This window comes from Arachis ipaensis, chromosome B01, assembly GCF_000816755.2.
Source record: "Arachis ipaensis cultivar K30076 chromosome B01, Araip1.1, whole genome shotgun sequence".
Lineage (NCBI taxonomy): Eukaryota > Viridiplantae > Streptophyta > Magnoliopsida > Fabales > Fabaceae > Arachis > Arachis ipaensis.
In genome coordinates this window covers 11,008,212-11,024,743 of record NC_029785.2, presented here as the reverse complement: position 1 = coordinate 11,024,743, position 16,532 = coordinate 11,008,212, and the positions used below count along the sequence as shown (strand labels likewise).

The following is a 16,532-nucleotide window of genomic DNA, read 5'->3' as shown; positions in this document are numbered from 1 at the left end:
CGGATAACTGTTTAAATGTGCATGCAAAAGTTAAACATAAAATTCAATTACTAAATCTTTTTCATTTTTTATAAAATATTTCAGTCATTCACAAAGAAAAAAGTTCAAAAAAAAAAAATAGTAGGCATAAAATTATCAAACTCTAAGTATTTTATATTTCATTTCTTTAATTATACTTACAAAAAATCATAAAAATACACTACAAAAAAACACTGAGAACCGTTAGATTTACTATCAGACATTAACGACAAATTTTTCGTTAGAATTGGCAAGGAATTCGTCACCCTAAAATATTACTATCAGAGTTGACGTTCCGATGGTAACGTCGACGATAACAATTGGAGGGAAAAAATTTTTGGCACGCTAACTACCGTCGGATTTACCGGCGAATAAATCTGACGCTGAACCTTGTTTAATGAAACGTTGTATTTTGATTACACGCACAATATTACCGTCGGATTAATCCACCGGTAAATCCGACGGTAATCATGCCCCAAATTCGAACCGCGAATCCTCTTCCCTTTCATTTCGAATTCGTTTCTCTCTCTTTACTCTCTCATCTTCCTCTCTCTCTCTCTCTAACCTCTCACCCCTCAGTCTCTCTCCAGCCCCCTGCTGCCGCTGGAAAGACCGCCACTGCCGCTGCTCAAAACCCCCCTTCTCTGTCCTCTGTTTTTGTCACTGCTGCTCTGCTGCCGCTGCTCGAACCGCCCATTTTTGCTCTAGATTTTCTCTCTTCTCTCCTCTAATTAGTTTAATTAGATTGATTTCTATTTTAGTTGATTTTAGCTGGTTAGGGGTTTTTATTGAATTAGTTTTCATTGATTTTAGGTAGATTAATTTATGTTGTAAATTATTTTTAGGTGGTTAGGTTATGATAGTTTAGTTAGATTGATAGGTTCTGATCTCCGCTCAATGTATTTAGAATTATTATATGAGATTGTCGATTCTTGTTGCTGGAATTATTTGAATTAGTTGAATCATTAATTCTACATTTTACTGTTAATTTGGCTGAAGAATTGTTGCTGAATTTGTTTGAGCAATGCTTAACTGTTTTCATGATTCGCTTGTTGCTGTTGCTTTGTTAGAAAATTACTATTTTAATGTTTATTCATATTGCTACTGAAACTGCTGATTTATGCTGATTAATTATAGCGTTTTGTCCTATGTATTGCTAGTGATGTTTCATCATGTTATTTTGTGTTTTCTTGAGTTTGTATAGGATAATTTTTTTTATTGTTAGAATGCTTTTAAAGTTAGAATATTTTAAAAAATTAACAAAGTTAGAATGCTTTGAGAGTTAGAATGCTTTGTTAGAATAAAGTTAGAATGGTTTGAAAGTCTAATTTAATTATTTTGCAACTAAAACGCTATGTAATTTCCTTTTCTTTCTTTTTTTTTTTATTTACTAAACTAAACCACTTTTTGAATTATTTGTTATTTCTTGAGTTTCTTCTTATGTTATTATTTGTTGGTGTTTGTTATGTTATTAATATGTTATTAATATATTCGCTGTACAGACATGACTACAGGCAGTAGAGGTAGGTCGAGTGGAACACGTGGTCGTGGTAGAGGCAGGCTGCCACCGAATTTCCCAGGGCTGCCTAGTCATCGCCCTCTACCCCATCGACCCCTGTGACATCAAAGGCAGGTTCATCGGACCAGCAATTTATCATGGTCCCAAACCCGAACGGGGTGCCTTCTTTTGCTATGCCCCTTTGCAGATGTAGCAACCTCCTCGAAAGAGCCTGCGGTGGGTGATACCTCCAATGCCCCCGAGTAGGATGGCCCTCCACCACTGTCCGTCATCTGACTGAGAATTTGGCGCAATGGCTTGCAGTTGTGAGTTTAATTTTATAATATTAAGTTTGTTTATCTTTAGTTTGTTTATGTTAAGTTTGTTTATCTTATGTGATTGTTATTGTGCGGTTTGTTCTATGATAGGTTTGCACCGAACCCCAATGCTTGCACGCAGGAGATATCTGAGGTCATTCAGTCCATGTACGGCCATTCATGGCCGACCTACACGCAGATCCCAGCTGAGATCAGAGAGCGCTGGTTTCAGAAGTGGGCGGTAAGAACCCAATTTGGTTAGAATTGATTTAATGTATTTGAAATGTATTTTATTCCAACTAACTAATGTTGGTGAATCATTTTGTGTAGTTAAAATTCATATGGGATGCGGAGCATAACCTCATGACCCGGAAGATCTATGACCACTGGGCAGCTAAAGGTTTTCAGCAGATGATGAGTGATGTTCGTCAGGGAAAAGACCACTTAACCTCGTGGATCTGTCCAAACATGAAGTGTGACCTGGAGTCTCATTTTAGAGATAACGAGGGATTCAAGCGTCAACGTCTAGCGAACATCGTCAACAGGGCTTCGCCTAGATCGTCGAGGTATACAGGTGGGTTGGCGACTTTCATGAAGACGAAAACGAGATTGACAAGAATTTTGGCATTGTTTTATGTTATAGTAATTACATGAATTAGTTAGTAGAGTTTACGGTGTTTAATTTTCAATTTTCTTTTTTATGATCAAGTTACCCAATTTAGTTAGTAGAGTTCAGAGTAACTAATTTTCAATTTTAGTGGATTTAGGTTGTTAGGATAGGTTAGAATAGGTTAGATTAGGCTCTGAGATTGCTGAAAAATATTGGATTATTTAACTGTTTGCTGATTCCTGCTGCTGAAATTGTTTGAAAAATACTTGACTGTGAAAATAATAATGTTAATTTGGTTTTGATGGAACCCTTCAAGGGTGGCTAAATCCAGTTTTTAGGGGAGACTCTGTCAAAATTTTTATAAGATTTTCATTTAAATCGAAAAAATTCAAATTATGTTTTCAACTGTAGAATAGAGATTTCCTGCTTCATATATATTTGTCTGTCATTTTTTAATTTGTTCGTTCATTTTATTGTTTGGTTAATATATTAATTTGTAGTCTAAGTCGTTGGATTGTGAGACGACATTGGCAGAGACCTTCAAGTATACACATACTTTGAAGGCAAACAACGAGAGATTTGCTGACGAACAGTCGACGGCCCATTATGTGAGTTTAAATTAATCCTAATTTAAGCTTTATTTGGTTTAAAGTCAATTATTTAACTATTATCCTAATCACAACTAACGTGTGTGATGCAGGAGGAGTATCAGTAGAGTTTGGGGGCTGTGACCCAGTAATCTCAGCTGCCTGGTAGAGTTAACGAAGCCGGCTCCGAGACCTCAGTCGTAGATCCCGACAGGATTTGGTGTGAGACCGCCTCTGAACCCCACAAGAATAGCCGCTTCGGGTTGGGCTCGTTTTTCGCCAGTGGCTTCCGCTCCTCCTCGTTGACGGCTTCCTCTGCCATTAGCCCTGCTGATCCCCAGGAGGTTATGGACCTGAGGGAGGAGGTGCTGAAGCTAACACAGGAGCTTCATCAGCAGCGGGAGCAGTCTGAGCAGAGATATCAAGAGATTATTGCCCGCATTGCCGCTAGCTCAGACCTGACAGAGAAGTTCGAGATGCTCGAGCAGCTAGGACAGCAGATGGAGGAATACAACCAGCAGATGCATGCTGGAGGCAACGGCGCTACTGCTTCTAGCGGCACTACTGATTACCCCAGTGACGCTGCTGGTGTGCACCGACGGCAGCACCTACGCTGCTGCCTCAGTAGGGGAACCATGACGCCACAGCCGACGATGGCGACAATTATCAAGATCTGTAGTATGGTTAGTATTTTATGTATTTTTGTTTATTTATGGTACATTATTCTACTTCTGTGACATTTTATTGTATTCATACCATTTGTTTTTAACAAAATAATTAGTTAATTTCTGATAATTTTAGATTTTTGATAACAATTTCGTTAACAAGACTTTTAATTTTATTTGACTGTTAATTGTGGCTAAATAGTGGCAAAAAAAATAAAAAATAAAAATCCTACTGGCAATCCGACGGTAAGTATTGGTGCATTTCTAGAAGAACTAACCAGAAACTTTTAGTAATAACAATGATCAGGAAATAGGAAACACATTCAATAATCAATCAAACCTAAATTCACTAAACAAGAATCAATAACTAAACGCTTTCGTCAATAACAATGATCAGGAAACAGGAAAACACTTTTAGGCAATCAAACATAAATCCACTAAATTAGAATTAATTTTCAGGCACTTTCAGCAAAACAATAATTAGAAAATATATAAGACTCAAAGTGATTCTTACTCCGTACCGCCATTAGGCCAAATGGTCAACCGTACGATGGGAGGAGATAGAGGGAATCAGCTGCCTCACTTCTGTGAGAGGACTCCGGGGTTGCGGCTTCCGTCGCTGGAGGCGGGGTCGTCGTGGCAGCGAGCTGCTGAAAGGTAGGAGGCGGCGATGTTGCCGTAGATGGAGGCACATAGTGGGGATTTAGGACCATGATAAACGGATGGTTCGCTAAACCTACAATCTGTGACATCATCGGAATATTCGGAGTAGAGGGAGAGGATCCAGAATTCCCAGGGTTACCGGAAGAAACCTTCCCTCTACCTTGACCACGACTATGACCATGACCAGCAGCCTGATCCCTCAGACCTCTACCCATCGTTATGTCTGCAAATAGCATACCAATTAATAGAAATTCAGAAAAATAAATCAACAAAAAATTCAGCATTATATTGCAGTATTCAGCAGAATATCAGTCAATGAATTCAAACAAATTCAAATTACAAATCCAAGAATCACAATAGTATGCTTAATTACCTATGAACCAAGAGAAATCCAAATAAGAAAATTCTAATTTTACTATAAATCAACCTAACATCAAAAAGCAGTTTATCTAACAACCATTCTTTCAACATGAAGTCACTAAATTCAGCATCAATTACACAAAATTCAGCGTTATATTGCAGGGTTTAGTAGAATAACAATCAATGTATTTAAACAAATTTAAATTACAAACCCTAGAATCACAATAGCATGCTTAAATACCTATGAACCAAGAGAAATCCTAATAAGACAATTCTAATTTTACTCTAAATCAACCTAATAGCAAAAAGTAGTTTATCTAACAACCATTCTTTCAACATCAAATCACTAAATTCAGCATTAATTACACAGAATTCAGCATTATATTACAGTGTTCAACAGAATATCAGTCAGTGAATTTAAACAAATTCAAATTACAAATCTAAAAATCATAATAACATGCTTAATTACCTATGAACCAAGAAAAATCCTAATAAGAAAATTCTAAGTTTACTCTAAATCAACCTAACAGCAAAAAGTAGTTTAACTATATTAAATTACTAACGAAGAATTGAAATCTAATTAAACCCTAATGAATTTAAAATAAGAAGATTAATAGAAAATTTGACAAAACCTGAAATGAAGTACAAAACAAGATATTAGGGGAGAGATGGAAGTTGCAGCAGTGACACCGTAGCTGATGACGGCGAGGTGAGGCCGCCAAAGTGCGTCTCGTTGGAGAGAGCGGAGGAGGAGGTCTCGAAAAAGAGGTAGTTTGCAGTGGAGGTAAGGATGAGATTTGATGAAGATAGTGACGCGTGCGAATGATGGTGGCGATGAGCGCGGCCGGCGGCTGAGGAGGAGGAGACAGAGAAGGGAGGAGGAGGCAGTGATAATGAGAGAGAGGGAAGCGAGTTAGATAGAGAGAAAATTCGAAATGAAGAAGAAGACGATTTGCGCTTCATATATCAGGCACCATTACTATCGGATTTACCGGCGGATAACGTTTTGTGTGTGACCAAAACGCAACCTTTCATGATCAATGTTATTGTCGGATTTAGTCGCCGGTAAATCCGGCGGTAATGATCACGCCAAAATTTCTGTTTTTTCCTCCAAAAATTACCTGCGAATTTACCAAGGTTGCAAGAACTGGACCGGTTAATGAACCGATAGAGTGACTGGTTCACTGGTTCAAAGGTTCGACCGGAGTTCAACTGGTTTAATTAAATATTAAATAAAATTATTAAAAATTAAACATACAATGAAACATGTAGCATGACCTTTTTTGTTACCATAACAATATCTGGTAAGTAAACTAAAATCTGATCTCTTCTTATTCTTTTCGAAATTAAAATAAGAAAAAATCTAAACCAACGTTTAATTTCCTAAATTTAGGGTAAAAGGAGAAATTAAAGAAAGAAATTATTGTAAAATTAACAATGCTGAAATGGAAGGGAATAAAGATGAGGGCATGAGGGTGACTATTTTATTCTGTTTTTGGGCATGTCTTTTGCAACCTTTCTGCTGGGTCTAACAAATTTGTATAAAGAAGCTGTAACACATGTATGTCCTCATATGCAGATCATATGCAGATTAATGTAAAATACCATGACAAAATTAATCATACCACCACCAACTCTAATCAGAAGTCAGAACTCAGAACATAACAAACAGAAAAAAATATCAACTCACCCGAATTCAGATTCAGAACACAACAAACAGAAAAAAAACAGCAACTCAAGAATCAGATCTCAGATTTCAGTAACTCAGTAAAATTAACAAAATACACGACCATAAATTGAAGCAAATAGAGTTGAATCTTTAAAAAATAGAACCTCAAAATCATAGAAATTAACAAAAGGGAAAAACTAAAGCAAAGCTATCGACGACAAGGGAACCAAACTAACGTGACGGAGGAACGAAACAGGCGGCAAGACTACCGGCAAGGGAGGAACGGCGAGACAGACAGGATCGAGCAAACTCACCAACAATGGAGGAATCTAGCCAACCGCGCTTCGATCTGCAAGTCCACATGACGAAGATGAAAACAATGTAGAGAAGACAAGGATGGACGGCCAAAAGGGACGACATGGAGGAGACGAGGATGGACGGCCAAGAGCTCGAAGCACCCTCTATCTGTCACTGCCGGCGGCGAGACACCCTCTGGCTGACGAGAAGAGTTCGGCGACGGCGGAGGCGGTGACTGCTGTTGGCTGAGAGAGAGAGAGAGAGAGAGAGAGAGAGGGAAGTAGCACCGTAATGGGTTAAGGATTTTATGCCATTTTGGTGAGTGAGGCTGATGAGAGTGAGGGAGAAGGGAGAAGGGATTTGGGCATTTGGTGTCAGCGATGATGCGGTGGTCAAACCCGTCGCTGCTGTGGCTGCGGGATGCGGTGGCGGTGCTCGATTGGTGGTGGTGGCTATGCGATGGTTCGCAGAGAAGAGAACATAGATGAGTTGTTGTTGCTGCTGAGTACGATGGGTGATTTAGGGATTAGGGTTCAGCTTAGTTCGTTTAGCCTTTTTCTTTCTTTTTTTTTCTTATAGGGACAAAACGACGCCGTTCAGAGTTTTTTTCAAACCAAAAACTCGCTAAAAAATCGGACGGTTTTGCCGGTTCACCGGTTAATTGCCGGTTCGACCAGTTTTTTGTCAAACGGTTTTTGAGCTTACTCGGACCGGCTAGGAGACCGGTTTCCAGTTAATCCGGTTGAACTAGCTGGTCCGATTCAATTTTCAGAACCATAGAATTTACCGTCGAAAAATCAAATTCGACGGTAATTTTTTAGGGTAACAAATTTATTATGCAATTTGACGGTAAATCCGACAGTATTTAGCGTTTTTCTTGTAGTGTCAAAACCGTCTATAAATCTATCGATAAATCCGATGCTAATGTGTAATGCTAAAACTGACAATAAATTTAATGATATTCAATATTTTTTTTATAGTGTATGTAGTATTATTGTTTATATTAAAATGTCATGTGTTATTAATTAACATGTTATTATCCTATTATACGTGATCAAATTAAATCATATTTTGATATGTAATGACTATCTAAGACAAGATACTACAGAAACACATTTTTATTAAAAAAAATATTTAAAAAATTAATATAAGTCATAAATTTTAATTTTAGAGACTAAATTAAATAAATTAAAATTTGGAGGTCCAATTTAAAGGGAAAGTATGGATCGACTTAATATTAACTAAGTGTCAAAACACGTGCGTGTTATTTGACTTTTCAATGCAAAATAAAAAGTAAAAGAAAGAGAAGAAAAATGAAATAAAATAAATTTATAAAACAAATATGAAGGTTTGAAGCAATTTGTTGTACATTACTAATATTGCATTGTTTCCTCGCAGATCGCCGCTAAAGCGTAGGTTTCATTCTTTTTCCTTCAATATTTCCGCATTTGGAATATTTGGAACATCGTTTGTTTTCTCATCAAAACTTTAATTTTTTAGTTCACAGAGGTATATAATGAGTAACCCAAAATCTTAAATCTTTTTTTCATATTCAAGGTGAGAATCAAACCCTCAAAACCTGGTTATAAGAGAAGATGAACCCCTTCTGATCATGTTGTCGTTAATTAAATAAATCCAAGATGTTATTTGAGTGTGCTGCATTTTTTTAATCCAAATAGATGTGTTGCTAACAACATCTCATGTTCAATGATGGTGATGATGATGATATTATGATTTTCTTCAATTTTTTTAGAAGAATTGGATCTTTATTTAGGAAGATCAGGAAGAGAATAGCATCGACGTAATCAATCATGTTTGATGTTGTTAGGCGAAGAGTTGCTTCTAGCTGCTCATTTCAAATGGTGAGAGATCAATCAATTACGTTCAATATATCTATATATATATATCTTCAAGTTTGATGTGAAACTTACCATTTCACATTTGCTTATTTTTCAGTTTTTAGGTCGATTCTTGCAGAAGAAATTTCGATATGGTTCTTCACTTAGTAGAATTTCTTCCATTAAGGTAGAAAATTCTTCTTCACATATATGATATACTGATACAGATTTAATAGTACAGATGCACAATATGTATATCTATTGTTAGGTTCTTGTAGAGAAAGTGGTTCAAATCATCAAATTAGCCACTTATATATAATATTATTAAGTTAAAGATTATTCATTTTTTAAATTAGTTTTCGAAAAATTATTTATTTTTTAAATTAGTCCTCAAAAGATTTGTTTAATCAAATTCGTCCTTCAAAATTTTTAAATTAGTCATTTTAGTCCTTTTATCTGTTACTAACGACATCAAAATTTATTGATGTGACACGTTAAATGACACCATAATATACACTTAGTAGTCATAATTGGCAGTTAACATGATAAGTTTATGAAATCAGATCAAATTAATCCTAAATTGAGGAATTTCAATGCTTCAAGTTCTTTTCTCAATATTATTTTAATTTGATCTAATTTCATAAACTTATCATGCTAATAGTCAATTAAAATTTCTATGTGTGTGTTGTAGTATCACTTAACGTGCTATATTAATAAATTTTGACACTGTCAACAAAAAAAATGACAAAAAAACTAATACAATTAATTTAAAACTTTTGAAGAACGAATTTAATTAAAAAAAATTGGAGATTAATTTAAAAAATGAATAATTTTTCAAAATCAAATTTGATCATTTACCTGTTAAAATATTTATATTACACACTTTAGGTTAAGGACAGAGCCTCATGCAACAAAAGGAGGACAATCACCTCCTAAACTTCAAATTTTTTTTATAAATTATATATAAATTCTAGTTTAGTATTCTTAAAAATTTTGTTTTACTCTTTTTTTATTGTGAAATTAATATTTAGCCCCTCTCTAAATTTTAACCTAGTTCAGCCCCTACTTTAGATGGGTCCTTTTTTAAACCCTACAGTAACGTAGGATATTTGTGCATAAACTGCCCTATTGTTATGGCTCTAGACTTGTGTAAAAGGATTGTATATTGTGACTAAAACCTAATCTGTGGGCAAGCAAGTAGAATTTCATTTCCACATAGAGAAAAAACAAGGAAAAGTCTAGGGGCAGCAACTTTGTTAAATTCTGGCCAGCATATAACCAGCAAAGAAAAGTGAGTCATTGGATGAAATCTCACATCAATTTCACACCATTAAAACCATCATTGATGGCTATTTGATGGCTACAAATCACAAAAATTGCTGGCCCTAGCATTCCTCAAAAAACAATATGAAATTTCACAATTGATTTGGCTTCATTAAGAACTTAATTGGAGAAAACCCAATGAAAAGAACCCCAAAAAGGAAAAAGAGTACATCACCATCATAATTCAAGAATATGAATTCAACCCATAATTACAGTTATATATGTTCATCACATACTACCCCCACAAACTAGCCCATTTCACATATGTACTGGAATTCTCATGTACAATATATGCACTTTTCTACCTACAAATTAAAATTCATTGTTGTTGGATCTTCTTTAAGTTCACTAGGTTTTGTGGGTACTTTATCTTTTTTTTTTTGATAGCTTCTTATTGTGGGTACTTTCTGGTGAACATGAAGTTTTACCAACTTGTATTTATGTTTAACAGATCGCACTGCATTCTGGTGGATGTGGAAGTGTTCAGAATTTTTACCATAGAAGTTCACTTGGTATGTTTTGGCATAGGTTATTAGAAATTGATTAACATAACTTATTTCTTAAATATCAATCAACTAGTTATAAATTTTCTTTCTATTATTGTAGGGTGTTGTTGGCTTAATCTAAAGACTTTAAGGTCAGTAGTTAGTAAGAGTTTGTATTAGTCACATGGCTGAACATTGCTACTGAATGGAATAATCTATTATTGTTTGATGTCTCTATAAAATAAAGGAGATTATTCTGATACAGAGTAAAAATGTATAGAATAGAATTAAAAGATTTAATATGACACCTGCAATAACTTCCATGATATAAAAGTATTTAATATGTATTTTTTTATATTATGATTCTGTATCTGAGTTTTTACCTAAAAGATAATCTGAAAAGTAAATTAAATAGACTTGCTTTGTTTATTTTTTTTATTTTTAATCAAAGTAGAAAGCACTAATGAACAACTTTTTTTGTCTCTATAAAATAATATGACAAATAATCTATTGTTTATTACTTTGTAGTTTGTTAAAGCACAAAGCATTTGTTTAGATAAATCATCAAGTTCCAATCGAACAATTAGATATGATTTGCAAGACTGAATCAAGTGAAATGTAGTTGGAGTGATGAACTAGTAAAGCTAATAACCATCTTACTAATTTGTCTATTAGAGGGCTTGAGGATGTAAAGTTTTCTGTTAAAGAAATATTATGAATAAAAGTTTCTTAGGACATGCACTTTTGATATTAGTGTCATCTTCATAGATTCTTTACATAAAAATATGAAGAGTTAGTTTGTTCTAACTTCTAAGCCAATTCCTATTGTTGAACTTCTTAAATGTAGCTACTATTAAATCTAATTGGTTATTCCATTTACTTTTTTATGGTCTCTTCCCTGATATAACTACCAGAAAATTAAATGTGTAATTAATTTTATAGCATATTCAGTTTACTTGTTCTAAAGAATTAAATAATGAGGAAAAAGAATAAAAAACTACTTATTTAGCCAAAATTTATTTTATTTATCATTCGTGAATCGTTAAATTAATAAATGTTAAATAAGATAAATTTTGGCTGTTGTTTATTAGAATAATGTTATATATCTAAGACTTTTTATGAACTAATTCCAACAGAGTTAAACAATAAGATTTAAAATAATATTAATTATAACTAACTTTTGTTATATTAGACCAACTTAATTAACAAAAAAACTTAGATATATAACATTATTTTTTTGATTAATTATTTTTTGTTATCATATATTTCCGCACTTTTCACATTGTTTTCTTATTGTTCTTAATTCATGTTACACTATTGAAATGTAGAGAGATTTCACATCATGAGGCAAGAATGCAAACAATAACAAAACAATTTTCTACAAACAGTGGTGAGATATTGATATGCCTCTCATTATTATTTGAGATTTAATTAGCTTAAGGATCTCTCTCTTTCTCTCTCCAATTCAACTTAAGTTTTTATTACAAATGAAAATAAAATATTTTCACATGACAATAATGACAAGAGTTAAAGGTACTTCTATGGTTCTATTATTATTATTATTATTGTTCACCAAGGCAAGAAACATAATATAAGATTCTTCTCTACTTCTTTCTTAATGATATACATGCAATCTCTCTAATGATCCAAGGGAGTTTTTATTTTATCCATAATGCAACTGTTTTGTTAATTAGGCAATTTATTATCTTAGTTTTGTTGTGACTTGTACAAACATTTCATAGGTTTGTTTTTATATTTTGAATAAATTATGTCACTAACTTCTTTTAAAATTATTGGTTTCCCTTTTGAAGAAGAAGATGTGGTTGATGTTTTGGTCCCTCCATTGGCAGAATCTATTTCTGATGGAACTTTAGCCAAGTTCTTAAAGAGTATGTTAAGTAACTAACAAATTCTATATATTAGTACTCATTTGTTTGAACTTTAATTTGAACTATATTGTTGTTGTTTTAGTAAACATTAGCCATTAACAAATGTTTTGTTTTGTGTCACAAGAGCAGATCCAGGTGATAGTGTTAGTGTTGATGAAACAATAGCTCAAATAGAAACAGATAAGGCATGATTCAAATTTATTATTTTTTAACAAGTTGATTAATACATTTCCTTCCTTAATAGATATGGTAATAATTTAAATTCATTTTTTACTTTTGTATCAGGTTACAATTGATGTTCCTAGTCCAACAACAGGCATAATTCTAAAGGTACTAATTAATTAGAAGTTTTAAGAGTAAATAATCATTTGGTATGGCAAAAAGTTATGATTTTAATAAAATAAATTTTAAATATGCAAATGATAAAATGACATTTTAAAAAATATATTTTATGAACCAAACGTATATAGTAGGTGATAAATAGATTAATTAAACATTTGGTTAGGTTTATCAAACAGAATGTATTTTTAAAAATTATTTTGTCATTTACATCTTTTAAAATTTATTTTTATTAAAATCGTAATATTTCATATATCAAAGTTGTTTATTTAAGTTTTGAAAAGGCATCAAGTTTTAATTTATTGCTGAACAAGTATTCTCATTGATTTACAATGGACTCGAGTGATTTTTCTAATAAAGATTTATTAAATATTAATTATAGCTTGTAGTCAACGAAGGTGATACAGTTAAACCAGGTCACAAGGTAGCTATTATTTCAACTTCTGCTGAAGTGATAGAGCAGGATTCGTCGTCGTCGTCGTCTTCTTCATCTTCATCTTCATCTTCATCTTCATCTGAGAGTGAATCCGAAGAAGATTCTCCTCAACCAGGCCAAAAGATCAGTGAGAAGAAAAAAGCACCTAATGTTGAGGCTACACCTAAAAGAATTGAGACTTCAGTTACCACTAAGGAAAGTCCTAAAGCAAACATTGCTCCACAACTTCCACCCAACAAAGGAGAAAGACGAGTAAGTGATAATTATTCTTATTATTAAGAGTAAAATCCTTTTTGGTTCCTATTTTTTTTAAGAGTATATATCCATTTTGATCCTCAAAGAATTTTCAGATTAGATATTTTAGTTTTTAACTAAAATTAATTATTCAATTGGTCCCTAACAATTAACTCTATCAGTCACTTAGGTCCTTTATTCCGTCAACTCTAACGGAGGACAAAATAGTCCCTGACAACTCTAACAGCGGACAAAATGGCCCCTGATCTCCTCTGTTCAGAAATGCCACTATTCTCTCCCGATTTCCATCATATCTCGCATAACACTAACAGTCTAACACTGTAATTCCAAACTACACAATACACACTCTATAACTTTAATGTTCATAAAAAAAAAATCCTCAACATGTTCTCAACCAATTCATACTCAAGAAACTAATGACTATACCTCTCAACTACTTGTCGTCTTCGATGAATCCTATGAATCTAGACAGCAAATCTGATTTGTTAAGACTCGTTGTCATTGTTGTTATCTCCCTCCTCCTCTGCCCTATCATCTCCATGACACCACATTGTCCACCACTCTGATCGCTTCCTTTAGCTTCTTCTCCGAACCAATATTCAGTAATCGCTTCAATTTCCATATGAGCCGCAATAGCGACATTGCTCGTTGTACTGATAGCTTAGATGCGAGGTCGAAACTGTCTATCAACTTGGACTCCGGAAAAGAAGGAATGAAGCACTTGATGTCTATTTCAAATGAGAATTTGCATATGATGTCGAAGGAGAATCTTCTCATGATGTCCTAATGTCCAACAATCTATATTGCTTGCCGGAGATTGGAGAAAGGCGTGCCCTTGGAGTAGTTGTGGAACTTGGTCTTGAGGATCTCGTGAACGTTGTTGGAGTTGGAGGTGATGTTATCGAAGACGTGGAAGTGGATGCATGCTTCTGGTGGATGAAGTGCAGAGGAGGTGGATGTACCAGTCACAAAGATTTAGAAAGTGTGTGGTCCATGACATGTTGAGGTAGGTGCGACACGTGTGGCAATTACACCATGGCTTAATCTTGGAGTTAAAGAGGAGGAAGAAAAAGATGGAAAAGAAGACTATGAAGGTGAAGAAGGAGAGTATGATTATTAGGATTATGCGAGATATGATAAAAATTAGGGAAGAACAGTGTCGTTTTCGAATAAAGGGCCAGGGATCATTTTATCCTTTGTTAGAGTTGTCAGGGACCATTTTGTCTTCCGTTAGAGTTGACGGAGCCAAGGACCTAAGTGACTGACGGAATTAATTGTTAGGGACCACTCGAGTAATTAATTTTAGTTCGGGACTAAAATATCTGGTTTGAAATTCTTTAAGAACCAAAATGGATATATACTTTTTTTTTTTAATTTAGACAACTTGTATCTTAACAATTAGAAAATGACAATTTGCTCTTTATTCTTTTTTTTTTTCATTAGATGTATAAGTCTTTATATGAGAATTTTTAGTAAAAAGTGATGGAAAATGCTTATATGTGAAGTTAGTTTTATGATTTGGCGAAAACCATTTGATTGTGATTGTTTATTACTTATACAGTCAATAAAATAATGTTGTAAGAAAATGACAACCTTTTGATTGGGATATCGTTTTGGTAATTATGTAAGAGTTAAACAGTCCAAATCAAATAGTTATCATCTACGTAGGATTGATAAAAACTACGTATGTTATACAAGTTATGTCACACATAAATATTTTTTATACTTTTTGTTGGAAATTCTCATAAAAAAAACTCACTGCGTCTAATGAAGAGAAAGAATACATCGTTAAGACGTGGGTTGTCTAAATTAAAAAAAAAAAAAAGAAACAAAAAGGAGTTTTACTCTATTATTAAAGTCTTCTTTAGTAAGTGTCTCATGGAAGAATTGATAGATATATACAAGAGCATTTCACAAGGATAATATTATGATAAGAGTGAAGTTGGATAAAGAATGAAAATTGTTTGTTTTAAAAGAATATTAAAAAAATAAAAAGCACATTCTTCTTAGTCAAATAAATTTATGTGATTCAAGTTTCAGTATATCTATATATTTCTTGCATGAGAAACTTACTGAATTGGGCACAAATGTGTTTATATATGTATCTATCACATCAAGCATTCATGGTATGTGTAGTGATGTCCTCCTTCGTCGTTAAAGGTTCCCATGACAAGACTTCGAAAGCGAGTTATGACACGGTTGAAGGATTCACAAAACACATATGCAATGCTAACAACTTTCAATGAACTTGACATGTGAGTTTTATTTATTTTTTTGTGCAACTTTGAAGGCTATTTGTTTATAGAGACAAAACACTGAAATAGAGACACAAAAACACAAAATCATGTTTCACAGAAGAAACATGGACAGAAACAATGTGTTTAGAGATACTGAATTAGTGTATTTTGTGTCCACATGAAGGATACGGAGACACTAACAAGAGACACAACTTATTTTTTATTTTTTCTTTCATTATTCTTGTTAATTTTTCATAATTATATTTTTTATTACTATATTTATCACCAAATAGAATATAAGAACACAAAATTAAAAAAAATACATGAATTGTCATATCTGTAATTCTAATTTGCTTTATCTTGTCTCGTTTTGCCCTCAATCTAATAATCAATTAGGTGTTAGTTTGGTTAATTAACCATAAAAATTTACTAAAATTCAAAGGAAAATACGGACCAAATAAACTATTCTAATCCATTATTTGTTAAGAATAACATTGTACCTACCCTCACTTTTTTTTTTCCCCTCTTGATGTTAGGACTAATCTGATGAAGCTTCGTTCTGATTACAAGGAAGTATTTGTTGAAAAGCATGGAGTCAAATTGGGACTTATGTCTTGTTTTATCAAAGTATGTTTATCAAATTACTGAGAATGACTATTTGCTTTTGAAAATTCTTGTGTATTTTAAGAGCAACCAGCACCACTCATTTTATTTTAAATTAGAAATTAGATTCAAAAAAATTAAAATGAGTTATTTAAATTAATTTAAAACACAGATTAAATATGCATGACCATGCAAGAACTTTTATATCTATTACAGGCTGCTATTAGTGCACTCCAACATCAGCCAATTGTAAATGCAGTCATTGATGGTGATGATATTGTATACAGAGATTATATAGATATCAGTGTAGCTGTTGCTACTGCAAAGGTTTGTATTATTTAACCTTTTCTGTTACTTTTATTAAGAAGAGAAAATTTAATGGCTCTATAATTTGTAGAAGGATAAAAATACTGGTACTGATAAGAAAAAAAAATATTATTTCT

General features: G+C 33.4%; 2 protein-coding genes across 2 annotated transcripts in view; both read left to right on the top strand.

Annotated features, from left to right (window-relative positions):
* LOC110262402 (dihydrolipoyllysine-residue succinyltransferase component of 2-oxoglutarate dehydrogenase complex 2, mitochondrial-like) lies at positions 8,470-13,273 on the top strand. The gene is made up of 10 exons (XM_021108021.1): positions 8,470-8,546; positions 8,641-8,709; positions 10,297-10,357; positions 10,452-10,482; positions 11,659-11,720; positions 12,142-12,219; positions 12,349-12,404; positions 12,505-12,549; positions 12,941-12,982; positions 13,079-13,273. The coding sequence occupies exons 1-10, from the start codon at positions 8,496-8,498 to the stop codon at positions 13,271-13,273; spliced, it is 690 nt and encodes a 229-aa protein (XP_020963680.1). The 5' UTR covers positions 8,470-8,495.
* LOC107646218 (dihydrolipoyllysine-residue succinyltransferase component of 2-oxoglutarate dehydrogenase complex 2, mitochondrial-like) overlaps positions 12,506-16,532 on the top strand; it is a 5,836-nt gene continuing 1,809 nt past the window's right edge. The window contains exons 1-5 of the mRNA XM_021107566.1: positions 12,506-12,549; positions 12,941-13,246; positions 15,410-15,504; positions 16,023-16,113; positions 16,306-16,416. Of these exons, the coding sequence (XP_020963225.1) occupies positions 15,416-15,504; positions 16,023-16,113; positions 16,306-16,416 (291 nt within the window). The 5' untranslated portion in view covers positions 12,506-12,549; positions 12,941-13,246; positions 15,410-15,415. The remainder of the gene's footprint in view (positions 12,550-12,940; positions 13,247-15,409; positions 15,505-16,022; positions 16,114-16,305; positions 16,417-16,532) is intronic.

Bases quoted from the DNA above. Each gene is read 5' to 3' on its own strand.
- LOC110262402 (XM_021108021.1), top strand. From the start codon at position 8,496: ATGTTTGATGTTGTTAGGCGAAGAGTTGCTTCTAGCTGCTCATTTCAA. The intron at 10,483-11,658 runs GTCAGTAGTTAG...ATTGAAATGTAG, and splicing joins CTTAATCTAAAGACTTTAAG to AGAGATTTCACATCATGAGG. The intron at 11,721-12,141 runs GTGAGATATTGA...TCCCTTTTGAAG, and splicing joins ACAATTTTCTACAAACAGTG to AAGAAGATGTGGTTGATGTT.